The sequence below is a fragment of the Carcharodon carcharias genome, chromosome 16 (assembly GCF_017639515.1).
Source record: "Carcharodon carcharias isolate sCarCar2 chromosome 16, sCarCar2.pri, whole genome shotgun sequence".
NCBI lineage: Eukaryota > Metazoa > Chordata > Chondrichthyes > Lamniformes > Lamnidae > Carcharodon > Carcharodon carcharias.
Window position 1 is genome coordinate 54,604,361 of NC_054482.1, and position 17,225 is coordinate 54,621,585.

Consider the following 17,225-nt stretch of genomic DNA (forward strand, 5'->3'; position numbering starts at 1 on the left):
CCCCCAGTTCTCCTTTATCCACAGCACATGTGACTCCTTCAAAGAACTCCAATAAATTGGTTAAACATGATTTTCCCTTCACAAAACCATGTTGACTTTGCCTTGAATTTTTCTAAGTGCCCTGCCATAACATCTTTAATAATAGCTTCTAACATTTTCCCTATGACAGATGTTAAGCTAACTGGCCTGTAGTTTCTCACTTTCTGTCCCCTTCCCTTTTTGCTATTTCCAATCCAATGGCACCTTCCCCAAATCCAAGGAATTTTGGAAAATTAACGCATCAACTACCTCACTAGCCACTTCTTTTAAGACCCGATGATGATGCCCATCAAGACCCAGGGATTTGTCAGCCCACAGCTCCAACAATTTGCTCAGTACCACTTCCATGGTTGTTGTAATTTTCCTGAGTTCCACTCTTCCATTTCCTGATTGACAGCTATTTCTGGGATGTTACTTGAAACCTCCGTAGTAAAGACCAATGCAAAATACCTTTTAAATTCATCTGCCACTCCTTATTTTCCATTATGAATTTCCTAGATTCATTTTCTATAGGACTAATGCTCTTTTCTTAGTAAAGTATCTATAGAAACTCTAGAGTCCCAATACCCAGCATCTGCAAGAAAGAATGGGAAATAATATCACGGGAGGAAAGAGAGTTTATTCAAGCAATTATTTTCTTCCCATTTTGGTTTCACATTGAGTATGTACCAAATAGAGCAAAATCTCAATAGCTATTTCAATTGTGTAACAATTTCTAACTATTAATAATCTTTAATTTTAGAGGGTGTAACTGGTTTGAAGGAGCTTGCCTTCCTTCGGGATCTGGCAGAACAAAACTCAGCAAAATATGGTGTTCCTGATCGCACATCACTTCCCGTTATAAAAGGGACAATGATGGTTTTGAACCAGTTGAGTAACCTAGAGACCACAGTCGGACGCTTTTACACAAACCTGCCAAATCGAATGATAGATGAGGCCGTGTTTAGTCTGCCATACACTGATGAAATGGGTGATGGTGAGTACTGCTTTTTCTTTCCCTTAAATTGGTGCTTTCTCGCCTTCCCTGTTACTCTTTTGTCTTCATGTTGCCTGCCTGCTAAAGCAAATTCAGGAAGGACAGAGACCTCTCTTGGAGCAGAAAAGCTCTTTGTCAATGCCAGTAAAATCATCAGTGCAGCAGTGGTACAGACTGCCACCGATTTCAGTGGAAACATTCAAAACCAGTATGGTCCTAACGAACCACTCATTGTACTAAACCATGCAGAACAAAAACTTCCAGTTTGAATGTCAGCCTTATGCTAAGTTAGCTGATCTGGACTAGGGAGAGTGCTATAATTGTTTAAGGAAAGGGAAGGTTATTGAAAGTTCACACTTGTGATTGTAATTCACTTGGCCCTACTAGATATGGCATAAGAAAGAAAATTTGCATTTATAAAAATCTTTTCAAACATCAAGTCATCCCAAAATGCTTCACAGCCAATGAAGTACACTTTTTAAAGTACAGTCACTGTTACTTAGCTAAAGAGGCCAACCGGGGTTTACTCACAGTAAGGTTGCACAGACAGCAATGGGATAAATGATCACCAGATGATCTATTTTTATGGTATTAGTTAAAGAATGAATGTAGGCCTGGATATCAGGAGAGCTACCCCTTCTTGTTCAAATATGCCATGGGATCCACCTAAGAGGACAGACAGAACCTCATGTTGCCATCTCATCTGAAAGGTGGTACTCCCAACAGTGCAGCACTGCCTTGGTACTGCAGTTAAATGTCAGCCTTGATATAGGCTATTATCAAGCTTTGCTGTGATGTCCTCCATGAACAAATGGACTGCTGACATTCAATTTAGATTCACCAATGGCCACTTGAGTATGGTACTGAAAGACTGTTGATTATCATGGAGCCTATTCCGAAGGTATATCTGTCTTCCTGGAGAAACCCTCCTCTTCATCACAACAAGTCCTACTACTCACCCCCCACCCAATCATTTTATATTTATCCGGCATGACAAATTATGTATTTTTCTCATTAATGTTCACAGGATTGATCATGACTGTCAGTAAGCCCTGCTACTTCGGAAACATGCTGCTGGGAATTGTGGGGGTAGATGTGAATTTGGCGTATATCCTGGAAGATGTAACTTACTATCGTGATTCTTCTGCCTCCTACACGTTCTTAATAGATAATAAAGGTAAGAGAGATGCAATTATCTCATTAATTCGCACTGGCGTTACTGGCTAACATTATCTGCCTGCATGGAAGCAGAGACTTCTCTATATAATAGCCACAAAACAGACTGAATTCCACAGCACAAGGAGTTCAAACAGATTACAGACCTCTCTGTAACGTGAACAGGGCACGAAAGGTCATGTTTTTAAGTGGTTGTTCCAAACTTAATCAGCAGTAAAGAGCCAGGGTCAATTTGATTATCTTGTCATCACTGTGTTCATTTCACCTGCTGTTGGTTTGTCAGATAATTATCATCTTTTGACTGTGAATACTGGAAACAGATGTGAACACTTTCAGTTGTAAACATAGTATTCACAGTCCAGTAACTACGATTAAATTCTATAGTTACTTTTCCTTTCTGTTTCAGGTTACACTCTTATGCATCCGTCCTTGACTAGGCCGTACCTGCTAACAGAGCCGCCACTTCACACTGATATTATACACTATGAGAATATTCCAAGATTTCAACTTGTCAGGCAGAACATTCTCAGGTAATGCATTAAAAAGCCAAGAGAATACATTCCAACAAGAAAGAAAAATTCCAAGGGGAGGACCCACCATCTGTGGTTAACTGAAAAGTTAAAAATAGCACCAAACTTAAAGAAAAAGCTTATAATTGTGCAAAGATTGATGGCAGGTCAGAAGATTGGGCAGAGTATAAAAACAGCAAAGAATTACTAAAAGATTGATAATGAGGGAAAAATTGGAGTATGAGAGAAAGCTAGTTAGACATATAAAGACAGGTAATAAAAGTTTCTATAGATATTTTAAAAAGAAAAAAGTTAAAGTGAGCATTGGTCCTATAGAAAGTGAGTCTGGGGAGTTAATAATGGGAAATAAGGAGATGGCAAATGAATTGAACAGGTATTTTGCATCAGTTTTTACTACAGAGGTTAGAATTAATATCCCAGAAATAGCTGTAAATCAGGACCTGGAAGGGAAGGAGGAACTCAGGAAAATTACAATCATCAGGGAAGTGGTACTGAGCAAATTGTTGGAACTGTGAGGTGACAAGTCCCTGTGTCCTGATGGGCTTCATGCTAGGGCCTTAAAAGAAGTAGCTAGCGACACTGTTGATGCGTTGGTTTTAATTTTCCAAAGTTCTGTAGATTTGGGGAAGGTACCATTAGATTGGAAAATAGCGAATGTAACTTTATTTAAAAAGGGAGGGAGATGGAAGCAGGAAACTACAGGTCAGTTAGCTTAACATCTGTGATAGGGAAAATGTTAAAAACTATTTTTAAAGATCTTGTAGCAGGGAACTTAGAAAAATTCAAGGCAATCAGATAGAGTCAACTTGATTTTGTGAGTGGGAAGTCATGGGTGGAATTTTACCACCCCACTGATGGGATCTTCTGGTCCTGCTGAAGTCACTGGAGTTTTGAATGGCTCGCTGCGTTTTCCGGCCCTGCCCCCGTTGCGATGGGGCTGTACAATCCTGCCCCACGTTTAACCAACTTATTGGAGTTCTTTGAAGAAGTAATATGTGCTGTTGATAAAGGGGACCCAGTGGATGTATTGTATTTAGATTTCCAGAAGGCAATTGTTAAAGTGCCACATCAAAGGTTATTCTAGGAAATAAAATATCATGGGGAAGGGGTTAACATATTGACATGGATAGAAGATTGGCTAGCTAGCAGGAAACAGAGAGGGTCATTTTCTGGTTAGCAAGATGCAACAAGTGGTGCACCAGAGGCATCAGTGCTGGACCCTCAACTATTTAAAATTTATGTAAATGACTTGGATGAAGGGGACAAAGGTATTATTGCTAAATTTGCTGATGACACAAAGATAGTTAGGAAAGTAAGTTGTGTAAAGGACATGAGGGTAAAAAGGTTTACAGATAGGTTAAGTAAGTGGGCAAACATCTGGCAAGTGGAGTATAATGTGGGAAAATGTGAAATTGTCCATTTTGGCAGGAAGAATAAAAAAGAAGCATATTATCTAAATGATGAGAGAATGCAGAGCTCTGAGGCACAGAGGGATCTTTGTGTCTTAGTGCATGAGCCGGAAAAAGTTAATATGCAAGTACAGCAAGCAATTAGGAAAGATAATAGAATGTTATCATTTATTGTGAGGGAAATTGAATATAAAAATAGGGAGGTAGTGCTTCAGTTATACAGGGCATTGGTGAGACCACATCTGCAGCATTGTGTATAGTATCGATCTCCTTATTTAAGGAAGGATGTAAATGCATTGGAAACAGTTCAGAGAAGGTTTATTAGACTAATCCCTGAATGGGGGGGTTGTCTAATGAGGGAAGACTGAACAAGCTAGGCTTGTATTTGCTGGAGTTTAGAAGAATAAGAAGTGATTTGATTAAAACATATAAGACCCTGAGGGGTCTTGACAGAGTGGATATGGAGAGGATATTTCCTCTTGTGGGAGAATCTAGAACTAGGGACCACTGTTTCAAAATAAGGGGTCCCCAATTTAAGACTGGGATGGGGAGAATTTTTTTCTCTGGGTTGAGAGTCTTTAAAGCTTTCTTCCTCAAAAGGCAGTGGAAGCAGAGTCTTTGAATATTTTTACGGCAGAGGTGGATGGATTCTTGATAAGCAAGGGGGTGAAAGATTATCAAGGGTAGGAGGGAATGAGGAGATGAGGTTAAAATCAGATCAGCTATGATCTTAATGATCTTATTGAATGGCAGAGCAAGCTCGAGGGGCTGAGCGACCCACTCCTAATTCGTGTGTTCGTATGAGGAGAGGGTAAAGCTGGTTACTAAGCAGAACAAATAGCTCTTCAAATGGTACCATTGGTCAAGTATATTGTGCAACGTCAGCAACCCAGACTAGGAGACACCTTGAATTGACCTCCAGGTGTGCATTGAGTTAGCTGTCCTCAGTCGGGGCTGAATTAGCTATGCCGCTGCAAATGTAGCACTGAGTCTCCATTTCTTCAGGTGACTGACATGGAGAGGAGCCATGTACATCCCAATGTGATTCCTTTGATTTTAACAGTGTCACGATACTTGGCCAGACCCCGGGTTGTGGGGGAGATCCGGTTAGGGACCAAAAATGTTTTGTTTAAAGTAGGCAAAGTTTGAAAATCAAGACACGTACTAAGTGAATAAAGCCACAAGATTCCACGGGTTTTGACCAAACAAAAATAAACTTTACTATACAAGTTCAAAAAGATAAAACAATTTACAATATCCATCTTATACTGTAACATTTAGGGTAAGTGAGTTATGTGTGAATTGACAAGCAAACTGTGGTCGAGACACCACACTTCAGAATGAATGCCAAATGCAACCAAAACAGATTCTGGAATTTTGCGGCCCCTTCGCAGCGGGGATGGGACCATAAAATGCAGCGAGCCATTCTAAACTCCATTGACTATGCCGGGACTGCAAAATCCCGCTAGCAGAAAATTGCGCCGCATGGATTTCTTAATAACTCCTTCCTGACATTAGTAACACTGTGTGCCGACTAATCTTGCTAAAACTTCACCTTTCTCACGAGGGTTTCCAATCTTCACTTTTGAAGATCTTGCCTCTGAATTCTCCCAAAAGTTGCTCCAACTCGGGCGGCTTCAATGATAGCCCACCTCATCGAGATTTCGTTCCCCTGGATTCCCCAGTACACTGAAAACACTAGCTCACAAGCACAATTTCAGTTCTTTGATCGTGCAAGCAGAACACCACTGCTCTAACAGCCCACAGCACAGAGTCACCAACCTTTGGCTGCCTTCTTGGATCTTTTGGGCTTCTCTTGAGCCCACCTCACTTAAAGCCTGTTCCCCACAGCCCTTTCTCTAACTTGGAGCCTGTTTCTCTGCTCCTTTCTTTTAACTTAACTGAGACCTGTTCTGCCCCTTTTGTTTTTGTTCCTCACCTGGGACACTTGATGGCTGACAGACTCAAACTGACTGTTGAAGAAATGCTGTTCACTGACCCTTAAACTGAGCTGGTGGCCTATCACAACACACCAAGAGGATCCCGGCCTTATTACTAGGCAGGAACAAATGTAACAAGCAGTCAAACATCCTGTACCTTAAATGTTACAACCTCTACAGACTATAAGCTTATATAACACACACAGACACAGAATGAATGGATTTCATAATAACACAAAGATAGATATTTTATACTGGTTAAGAAATAAATCTAGGACATGCTACTGACCGGATATGGATGTTTACTTATCTGGTGGCATTTTTCTGATATTGGTTCTCTGGACCACTTCCCATGTTGATGGTGTGGCCTATAATAATAAATGGAGCCACTCTAGGATTAGGTGGTTCATCTTTGCCTATGAAGTCCTATGTGTGGTTGTGGAGTGATACTTGAAGTGATGGATTTCCATTCAAGCAGAATTTTTATCTTTAAAGTAGTGATACTGACCTTGCGCAATTATCATGAGTCAAAAGAACTTACATTAGACTTTGTTCACTCTTCATTTTGTGCCCTTTCCGTCCTCAACCATACATGTTTTATCACTATAAATGTAATTCCCTTGGTCTGAATTTTGCTAGTAGTGTGTTGGAGATTTGAGATTTATAGAAATGTTTGTAAACATGTAAATTATTTATATTTCATATCTCCATGCAGCCTCCCTTTGGGCAGTCAGGTTATTACTGTACCTGTAAACTCCTCCCTGTCTTGGCACATAAATCGTTTGCGAGAAACCAGCAAAGAAGCCTACAATGTCAGCTATGCCTGGAAGTTGGTACGTTATGCTTTGTTGAACGTGCCCTTGAATTTGTTTTTTCTTTGATCTGTGAAGATGTGTGGGTTTGCAGTTTAAAGCCATAAGAACTTTGCTTAATCAAGGGTGTTTTTCTCAAAAGTATATATCTCTTGTATCACTTCAATGGTCATTGTATATAATCCAAGTAAATGCTTTTGCAAATTGTGAATGCTAATATTTAATATATTGATAGATTGAGTACATTTATTGTGCTATTTTTAGGTTATTAGGGTAATTCTGAATTTTCAAAGTCTGTAACAAGAATTGATTCCTTATATCAAACATGTGTAATGCAGAAATTTAGAAAATAGCTATTTCTTCCGTTTTCTACTACATTTACCTCATTGCACTGCCACTTTCAGGAGCTTGTTTGATCAGTGAAAGGATTGGAGGGTAAATAAGTGCTATTGTCTTAAATGCACCAAAACCCACCTTAGGAAATGGCTGTGCCAGTGCAGGTAAAGGCAGCAGGATCCTGGGGCAAATATAAACATGGCCTCCAGAGGAACTAACTTTCAGTTTTCAGTCCACAGGCAGAGTGATGGCTCACCTGCATGTACAGGCTATTGATGCATGCTTTCCTCTCATTGATCTGTAGAAACCTTCCCTAGCTATTTGGGGAGGTCCTTCAGCCAGAAATAGATTTGTTTGTGCGTAGTTGTTGATTATAATGCAGCAGCACCTGCCAAATAACATAAATGCATTGAACTGCAGAGAACTGTGAGGCCCTGGGAGATGTTTTGAGAGATGTTTCCCTAAGATCCTCAGTGTAGGTGGGCCCATTTATTAATACGCAGTAATACTGTCAAGGTAAGACATGTAATAATTTCAAAGGCCTTTGCATTTATTTTTATTAAAGGTTAAGCTCTTGACTTTTGATCGCTTGGGTTTCAGGAATGCATCAACTGTAATGGAAAGGCAGGCAGCTCAGCTGCTTCTGGGGCTTCTACCAGTACTGCTATGATCCAGCCAGAGGCTTGGAAGAGTGATCCTGGGGCAGATTTTCCCCTGTCCATTTTTTTTTTCAATCCTCTCTCTATGGACATAATCTACCCTCAGGCAACTCCACACTGCCTGTAACTAAGATTCAGAATTTAGCCCAACGGAGATTAAACCCATCCTTGTCTTTCTAATTCTTTTTCATGTGCATAACTGAACTGGCCTTGCCAGTTCTTCAAATTTTCAGTTGCCCTCTCAACAATCGAGCATTTTCAAAGCATTATTTTAACCAATGCTTGTCATTTGTTCAGTAGTATGTTTTATTGCATAGATAGGGACTTGATGATTCAGTGAAATCTCTTCCTCTGTTGTGTGGAGATTACTGAAAATCGTGCCACACGTTTACCCTGATGAAGTTATAACTCAAAATAAATATAAATAAACTCTGGCACTTCTGTCTTTGCAGGTGCAGGACACATCCTTTATTCTCTGTATAGTGATGGTACAGCCTGAGGTACCAGTGAAACATCTGAAGAATTTGAACACAGCACCAAGCAGTAAGCTTCTCTACCATCGATTGGATCTGCTGGGCCAGCCTGCCTCCTGCCTGCACTTCAAGCAGTTAGCAACACTGGGTAAGGAACATTTAATTTTTAAGAAATTCTTTGAGGATTTGTGACTTCTGATATTCCTTGCTACTTCCCCTGGCCCATCCCACCTTGGGTCACCTTTAAGGAAGAAGTAGCTGGGCACCTACACCATTTGTACTCTGAAATGGATACAAGCAGTACATGAAAAGACTTGATGATGACAATCTCCATTTCTCTATTTTTCTTTCTGTTCATGTAGACAAGTACACAGTGTTCACTTATTGCTTTTCTATCATGCACTCTGCCATGACTTGGGTAAGGTCATGAACACGGAAGCGTAAGGCACCAAACTATCTAACCATTATCATGCTCTGTGTTGATGCTTTACTGAACAAGGAGTTTCAAGGAGCGCTGTTTAGTTGATTTATGCCTTTTTGTTAGTCTAATGGAAACCATCTGCCAGGCTTACACATGAGTAACAGTATGAGGCATGGGCCATACACCAACACTAACCAGCACTTTCCGATAGGAAAACTATTAGGAAGCAAAATAAATTCAAGAAAGATTCACATTCATCTGTTTCTGTTGTTAATGTGACCTTTCATGTTAGGTAGCTTGATCAGCATCCTTGGGCATATGTTGTTCTTTGACATATTCAGTTGTAATTTCCTTTTCCAAGGAAAACATTTTCTGTTCTGACTTTGTATCATCGTGAGCCCCTAGCATCAAGTGTCATTCAGTATTGAAAAGGCTATGCCCTTGTTAATCTGAGACCATAATGATGTCTCTTAAGTATGATTAACACAAGTCTCGTGTTTGTGATATTAATATTTAATACAATGCTCTGATTGCCTGTCTTGCAGAAAGTCCCACAGTCATGCTGTCTGCAGGCAGCTTCTCATCTCCATTTGAGCACCTGAGTCAATCAGAGACCAAACGCATGGTGGAACACTACACGGCATATCTGAGTGACAACACACGTCTCATCGCCAATCCAGGACTCAAAGTGTGTTTTTTCATAAAAATTGAACTCTCAAATTTCCAACAATATACCACCATGTTATTTCTCAACTTTGTTGAGGGCGCAGCGTTGTCTTGTTGTTCAAAGCTCAACTCGGTATCAGACAGGATGCCGAGATTGAGAACAGTTTGGTTTAGCCTGAGAGAGAATCATGAGAAGAGAATGGTATGTTCTGAGTGCTGTCATTTGATGCATCGAAGTTGAGGTATCCATGTCTTACCATTCACTTATTGAACAGTACTGAATCCTTACAGCCGGCCAGGCACTGATCAGAAACTCAGAGGCACGTGGAGCATCAAGTCTGCCAAGAGCTAGTGGTGAAGGGGAGGCAATGTCCCCTGCACTGTATTGTGATTTCTCCTCAACGTAGAATACAACAAAATACAACAAAAATGAGGCTATTTACACTGAAGTGCTTAGAGTTTGTGCTTGTAATATTGCTTAATGATGGTGCCAAACTGAGGCTAGATTAATGACAGGTCAGTTTCAAATCATAGTTGTGCACAAAAAGGCTACTTTACAGGACCACTAGATCTTGCCAAATAAGTGACTTGTTTTCCACAAATTGTCATTCCCATTTTGTAAATATTCAATGTGTGTATCCTAAAGAGAACTGCTCATCAAATTTACTGAGCGTTGATGAAAGATAAACCCTCCCAGTAGCCTTAAACGGTATGAACCTGATTTCAGAGTAGTTAATGACCCTGGTATGTTTCGCACATACGCTATGAAGAGAAAAAATAGCACATGAGTAAAAACAGCTCAATGTTGTATGATATACCTTTTGTATTGGCTTTTAATTCATCATGTAAGATTGCTCCAGCCACTACCAAGGGCAACATTTTCCCCCCCGTCGGGGCGGGTGGGATTTGTATGGAAGCGAGTGCCGGTGGCTGGCCTTCCAATCAGCGCCCCCAATCAGCGGGGCGCAGCCATTTTAAGTGGGTGGGCCAATTAAGGCCCACCCAGCATGACGTCTGCCAGGAAGCGCTGTGCACGTGTGAAAGAGTGCATAGGTCTCCCCGAGGCAAAGTGCTGCCTCAGGGAGTTCGGCTCCGATTTAAAACTTTTAATAAACGTGTTTAAATATTTTCCCTGCCATGGACATATCCATAAGTTTTATTGAAACCTTTCTTAAAAATTTAAATACCCTCATGAAACCTCATCCCACCCATGGATGAGGTTTCATGCTTTTTCCAAGGCCCGCCAACCTTATGGTTAATTAGTTTTTTAATGGCCTTAACAGGCCGTTGATAATTCGGCGGGCGCATAGACGAATTGGCTGCACACCCGCCGAACTGAAAATCTAAATGACGTGGGGGTGATGTCGGGACACACCCGACATATCCTCGTGTCATTTTATGTGACGGTGAGCCGGCCCCGCCCCTGCTCACCGACTGGAAAAACCTGCCCCATCACTAGTAATTCACCATAGTGTCACATACATTTGAGAATGCTTTCTGCAGGCACAACCAAAATAACAATCTATAATTGATAATTAATCCATATGGATTAAGTGGATACAGTATGAAAATTTCATTGCTCTCTTCTCTCGCTCCTTGGAATTGGAATCCTCATTAAAGCCCTGAATTAGGAGCGTAAATGTGAATTAATATGCCTCTTCTCAGGACATCTGCCTAAATTTTGTGAAAATTATACATTGCAGCTTAATGTTACATACTTCCCTGAACTTTCTTTTCTTATTCTATCTAAGATAAAAATGCACTAATGCACATTCCTTCATTTCCTGTATTCTCACTTATTAAAATTGTGTCTCTTTACAGCATCTTTTAACCTTAACTGAGTCTTCCGATGATCTCAAAACTGGTACCGCTTGCTTTCCTGTGTCTTTCATTTCTCCTCTAATCTACATGCTTATAAAACCCAGCTTGACATCACCTAATCATAGTTCCTGATTAATCGCTTTTAATCTATGATCCTTTTTTCCTTGGTGGTGTCCTGCACTGTAACCCTTGACTGTTCACTAGGCTTCTCAATTTAAAAAAAATTCCCTTTGGGGAATGGATCAGGCTTTCACTTGTGTGAAATTAGGCAAATTATCTTTCCCTAGCCTGGGTAAATTGGAACACTGAAATCTTCACAGAATCCTTTTTTTAATATATGAGGGAACTGTCTTTACAATTTCATACAATCTGTTTAAAAAGCGTATTAACAGGATTGATTAACGGCGTTGAAACTTCTCAGGCATATCTTTAAGAAGCCCTGTGTGTCTTTTTTTTTCTGCCTGTGTGTAGTCTTCTGTCAGAAACGAAGTCATGGCTACCAGTCACGTAACAGATGAATGGATGTCACAAATGGAAATCAGTATCCTGAACAGTTACATTGTTCGGCGTTACATAGCAACACCCAATGGGGTGCTTCGGATTTACCCTGGTTCTCTCATGGATAAAGCATTTGATCCCACCAGGAGACAGTGGTGAGTTTTACAGGATCCACAGGAAGAGTTTTCCATCTAGCCTCAAAAGGAAAACCTCTTTATTTTAAAAAAAAATGTTTGCGCCTAGCCACACTGAACAAGGCCTGTCCTCACAGTGAAGTGATTAATGATGTTTTTTTGTGTTCATGTGGTTAACATTTCTTTTTGTTGATGTTGCAGCTAAGATTATTTGATTTATTTATATTTATTTTGAATTCAATAATTCCCTTGGCTGCCTGTTTTTTTTCCACTTGAGCATGCTGCATAGAAAATAGTGGGTGTGTTTCTTTTTTCTTCTCTGACTGAGGGCAGCTTGTCTATGAACCTAGGCACTGAGAAATTGGCAAGCTACTTAACTGTGGGGGCACCTCAACCAAGTCTATTATGTCCTCACTCAGTAGCTATGCATGTATTTTCAACGAGGTTCACTGAATAGTGACCCTTTCTATTCTAGATATATTCTTCCTATTCATGATATATATAAGTGACTTGGATGAGGAAACCAAATGCAATATTTCGAAGTTTGCTAATGACACAAAACTAGGTGGGGTTGTGAGGAGGATGCAAGGAGGCTTCAGGGTGATTTAGACAAGTTGTGTGTGTGAGCAAACAATGGCAGATGCAGTATAACATGGATAAATGTGAAGTTATACACTTCGGTGTGAAAAACAGAAAGGTAGAGCATTATTTAAATGGTGATATATTGGGAAATGTGGATGTACAAAGGGATCTGGATGTCCTTGTACACCAGTCAATGAACGTAAACAGGCAGGTGCAGCAAGCAATTAGGAAGGCAAGTGGTATGTTGGCTTTCATTGCAAGAGGATTTGAGTTCAGAAGTAGGGATGTCTTATTGCAGTTGTACAAGACCTTGGTGAGACCACACCTGGAGTATTGCGTGCAGTTTTGGTCTCCCTACCTAAGAAAGGATATATTCGCCATGGAGGGAGTGCAGCAAAGATTAACTAGGCTGGTACCGGGGATGGTAGGACTGTCATATGAGGAGAGATTGGTTCAACTGAGCCTATATTCACTAGAGTTTAGAAGAATGAAAGGGGATCTGATTGAAATGTATAAAATTCTAACAGGGCTAGACAGACTAGATGCAAGGAGGATGTTTCCCCTGGTTGGGGAGTCTAGAACCAAGAGCCACAGTCTCAGGATATGGGGCAGGTCATTTAGGACTGAGATGAGGAAAAAGTGGAATTCTCTATCACAGAATGCTGTGGAGGCCGGGTCACTTAGTATTCAAGAAAGAAATTGATCATTTTTTGGATAATAGGGCCATCAAGGGGTATGAAGAGAAAGTGGGAATATGGTGTTGAGACAGAGGATCAGCCATGATCATATTGAATGGTGGAGCAGGCTCGAAGGGCTGAATGGCCTACTCCTCCTAGTTTCTATGTAATCTTTAGTAGCTCAGAAACACTGAGGCCAGTTAGTGCCCCTCTTTTTCTCTTGCTCATTTATTGATAGTCAAGCCAGCCTTAATATGAACAAAGTGTGTGGCTGGTGTGCCTGAGCCACAGTGTGGTGCCATAGGGTCCTTCTTGTTTCTTATCTCAGACTTATTTGTTTTGGCGCAGAATTTGCACTGAGGCCATTTACCACCCTGCAAGGAAGGAAACACTGAAAGTGTTAATGTGGTAGCTCTCAGCCACTTTCTAGAGAACAATATTAGTGGAAGTCTGGGAGGAGGATGGCATGGAACAACATAACTGAGGGGAAAAGAAAGTTTTATCCTTGTTAAAAATAAATTTCAAGTATAAAATACTATACTTAGTAGGTCTTTTTTATCCTGTGAATTGTACTGTTGTTACCAGGTATCTCCATGCAATGGCTAATCCAGCTCTGATTACCTTTACTGGCCCATACCTTGATGTTGGAGGAGCTGGTTATGTGGTAACTCTCAGCCACACTATTCATTCTTCCAGGTAAGCTTCAGATTTTAAAGATCCATTAAGGCATTAATCTATACAACTTGTTGGAGGAGCGCCATCTTTGTGAAGATGCTTATTAAGCCTTTCTTGTTTAGAAAACTCAAATTTATATAGGTATTTGCACTGGACAAAAACTGCATGATTCTTTTCCCAGAAGTTCTATTCTTAAAACATATTTTGCTTGAAGGTGGCATACCTTTTTATTTTCTCTGTCAAAATTAACCTGATCAGTGATACTTAAGTTCCAATCTCATCAGATGGTCCATTTATTGTTGATGAAACTTTTTAAAAACAAAAGGGAAGCTGATATGTGGCAGTACTGTTGGCCATTTGCTATAAGCATAACATTTCTTACTGTATGTAGATTTCTGAATAATTACTTGAGTATGATTTGTATTGAATCTCTCTGAAAATTTGAAATAAAATGAAATGCGGTGAAAATAACCAAGACGTGCCTTTGTTTAGGTAGATGTTAGTGAAGAATGTATCAAAGTATTCATTTTCTTTCTTCCTTAAAAGATCTCTTTCAGCACCAGGTCATGCTGTAGCAGTGATGGGTGTTGACTTTACACTGCGATACTTCTATAAGGTCCTTTTGGATTTGTTACCCATCTGCAATCAAGATGGAGGCAACAAAATCAGGTAACTCCAACACAAAATTGCTTAACTTAATAATCCATCAATGAGACTATTTAAAACAGTCACTTGGAACTGATCTATTTTGGCATTAACTAAAGAAGAAAATCTCTGTGGTTATGTTGTGCCATGTGGGCACCCAGGCAAGAGGCACATATTGGTATTTTTCCAGTTCTGTGGTGGAGGCTGTATATCACCCGTTCAGACTAGCATATATCTCACATGTTTTATTCTTGTTTCATTTTAATGTAACTTACTTAAATGAAGATTGTCTGGGTTTCTTTTTTTTATTTGCTCAGAACTTGTAATACGCCACCAGCTTCTTTTTACATGTAAATGCTAGCCATTCAATTGTTCTAGAGTGATGGAAGCTCTCCTGGACTCTGCTTACATTAATTTGGCTTTTTTTCAATAGGTGCTTTATTATGGAAGATAAAGGTTATCTGTTGGCACACCCAACTCTGATCGACCCCAAAGGCCATGCTCCTGTGGAGCAACAACATATCACCCACAAGGTACTGAAAGAATATCTTGTGCGGTTAACTTTGAGTAGTTATTTTTAAACACAGTAGAACATCACTGTCAATCACCAATGGAACTAGTCAAAACTTCATCAACTTAATGGATGGCTGACTTGGAGAGGCTCATTCTTGTTCCAGTAATTCTGAGGTGACGCCAAGTGTGTTTTTGTATTTTTGATAAACAAAAGGCAAGCATTATTCATCAACTGTATAGATTGCTTGAGGGGGTGAGGTAAATGGGTTTTCTTTGGTATTGTGTTGTCTCCAAGATAATGTACTAGCAGATAGAATATTGGAACAAATTTGATTCTCTGTGGCAGACTAGATAACCCAATACCAGAATCAGATGGCCGTATTTTGAGGGCATCGTTGATGATTGGTCCGGACTGGCTAATTGATGGTCCTAGAGAGGTACGCCTTTCAATGGGGCTTGGATTTTTTCCAGTGGCCTCAAATAACACTTCAACCCAATTCTCTAATTGAGTGTTATCCACTACATTAGCCAGTAGCCAGATGCGGTTAATTTGAAATCCAACAATGACTAATTGCATTTTTGATTAAATTTTTTTAAAATTGAGTCATAGACAGAATCTTAAGCATGTGATCTCAGCACTTATTTGCATGCCATATGTTTGCGCACTTTAACCTTTTGTGCATTTGTTCATAAAATGGTAAGACTAAAAGCAGAGTGTGTGAGTGTGTTGATTGTTGCGCGTGATTTTCTTCCTTAACCGCTGTATGGTCGTAGATGTTAAATAAATATACACATGAAGCACATCTGTGTTGTATGTCAGGAGTATTGCACGAAAATCACTGCACGTGGCTAATCACTGCACGTGGCTAAAATGGTGGCTCCATAGCCACATTAGTGGTCTGGTCAGTAATTTATTTTGGACAACACTGTTCCACCTGTTACAGTGTCCCTAGTTAGACAAATGATGAAAACCATACTAGTGCTATGTGCTGATGAACTGTGTGGTTTTAACCAGTTCAGCTCCAGGAGTATCCCTGTGGATAAATGGAGCTAGTTACTTTAGCAAAGTGGAATGTGCCCCCACGGTTGAGAACTCCATATCAAACAGAGGGCAGAATTTTATGTCTTGTGGGTGGGCGGGCGCGCCCAACCAGATCGGGTGCAAAATCGCATGAGAAGACGTCAAGCGAGTATCCCGACATCATCACGCACTCGCATGATATTTCGCTTGGTGAGTGCGCACAAAAGTCGGAAGCGCACCGCCAACAATTAAGAAGGCAATTAAGCCAATTAATGGTGCAATGGATTCCGATTTTTCATTGCCTGTCCAACGTTACAGTTGGCGGACGGGCGAATCGGCCAGGCGGCCTTTGCATTTTTCATCAAACCTCGTCCAAGGGCAGTATCAAGTTTCCTTGATGAAATAAGATAAAAATAACTTTCTATGGACAGCATTTTTATCAGCTATGTTTTCAGTTGATTGATTATGATGCATGGACACATTTTTTCAGCTTTCACAACCTTATTTCAGTTTTTTCAGGTTTCCAGCTCCCTGAAGCAGCTGTCTGCCTCCAGGGAGCTTTCACGCAATGCTCGCTCACACCCGCGGAAACATCATCACCCGCCCTCTTCCCGCCTCCGCCCCGGCAGCACTAAGCATTTCAGCGTGCGTTTCATGCTGGCTGGCTGTTAATTGGCCAGCTATCATGAAATCGCGGTCAGGGGCTGATCACGGATGGCGGTCCGTTTCCCAACTGCTCCTGGGCCCGCCGATTGGGCGTTCCCACCAAAGGTACAATTGAAGCCGGAGAATATTTGTGTGTATAAATTGGTAGTTTGGTTTGGGTCCTTACCATTGTGGTGTATTTCTGTGCCTTTGCAAGAAGAGGCAAAAAATTGTTGGGAATGACAGAGCTATTGAGTAAGGGCTATGGTTTCCCTGATGTCAGAAACATGAAGATCTAATCTAAGTCCAAACTAATTGTTTTTCCTTTTTGCCCTGTCAGGAACCTCTGGTAGCGAATGACATTCTAAACCATCCCAATTTTGTGAGGAAAAATCTCTGCAACAGTTTCAGTGACAGGACAGTGCAGCGATTCTACAAGTTCAACACCAGCATTGTAGTAAGTCTGCTTTTAGACAGCTATATGTAGAACCAAATTTAACATTTTCTGTAGATTGTTTTAGTTATTAGAATGCTATCCATGAATATGAATTTAGAGCTCTGCTTCTTTAAGAAGAAA

At 40.5% G+C, this 17,225-nt stretch overlaps 1 protein-coding gene across 1 annotated transcript in view; it reads left to right on the forward strand.

The window, feature by feature from the left end:
• cachd1 (cache domain containing 1) overlaps nucleotides 1–17,225 on the forward strand; it is a 196,661-nt gene that overhangs the window by 151,497 nt on the left and 27,939 nt on the right. Inside the window, exons 10-20 of the mRNA XM_041208876.1 lie at nucleotides 782–1,015; nucleotides 2,043–2,192; nucleotides 2,598–2,721; nucleotides 6,786–6,903; nucleotides 8,330–8,498; nucleotides 9,317–9,459; nucleotides 11,730–11,911; nucleotides 13,735–13,845; nucleotides 14,371–14,493; nucleotides 14,903–15,002; nucleotides 16,989–17,105. Coding sequence (XP_041064810.1) covers nucleotides 782–1,015; nucleotides 2,043–2,192; nucleotides 2,598–2,721; nucleotides 6,786–6,903; nucleotides 8,330–8,498; nucleotides 9,317–9,459; nucleotides 11,730–11,911; nucleotides 13,735–13,845; nucleotides 14,371–14,493; nucleotides 14,903–15,002; nucleotides 16,989–17,105 — 1,571 coding nt within the window. The remainder of the gene's footprint in view (nucleotides 1–781; nucleotides 1,016–2,042; nucleotides 2,193–2,597; nucleotides 2,722–6,785; nucleotides 6,904–8,329; nucleotides 8,499–9,316; nucleotides 9,460–11,729; nucleotides 11,912–13,734; nucleotides 13,846–14,370; nucleotides 14,494–14,902; nucleotides 15,003–16,988; nucleotides 17,106–17,225) is intronic.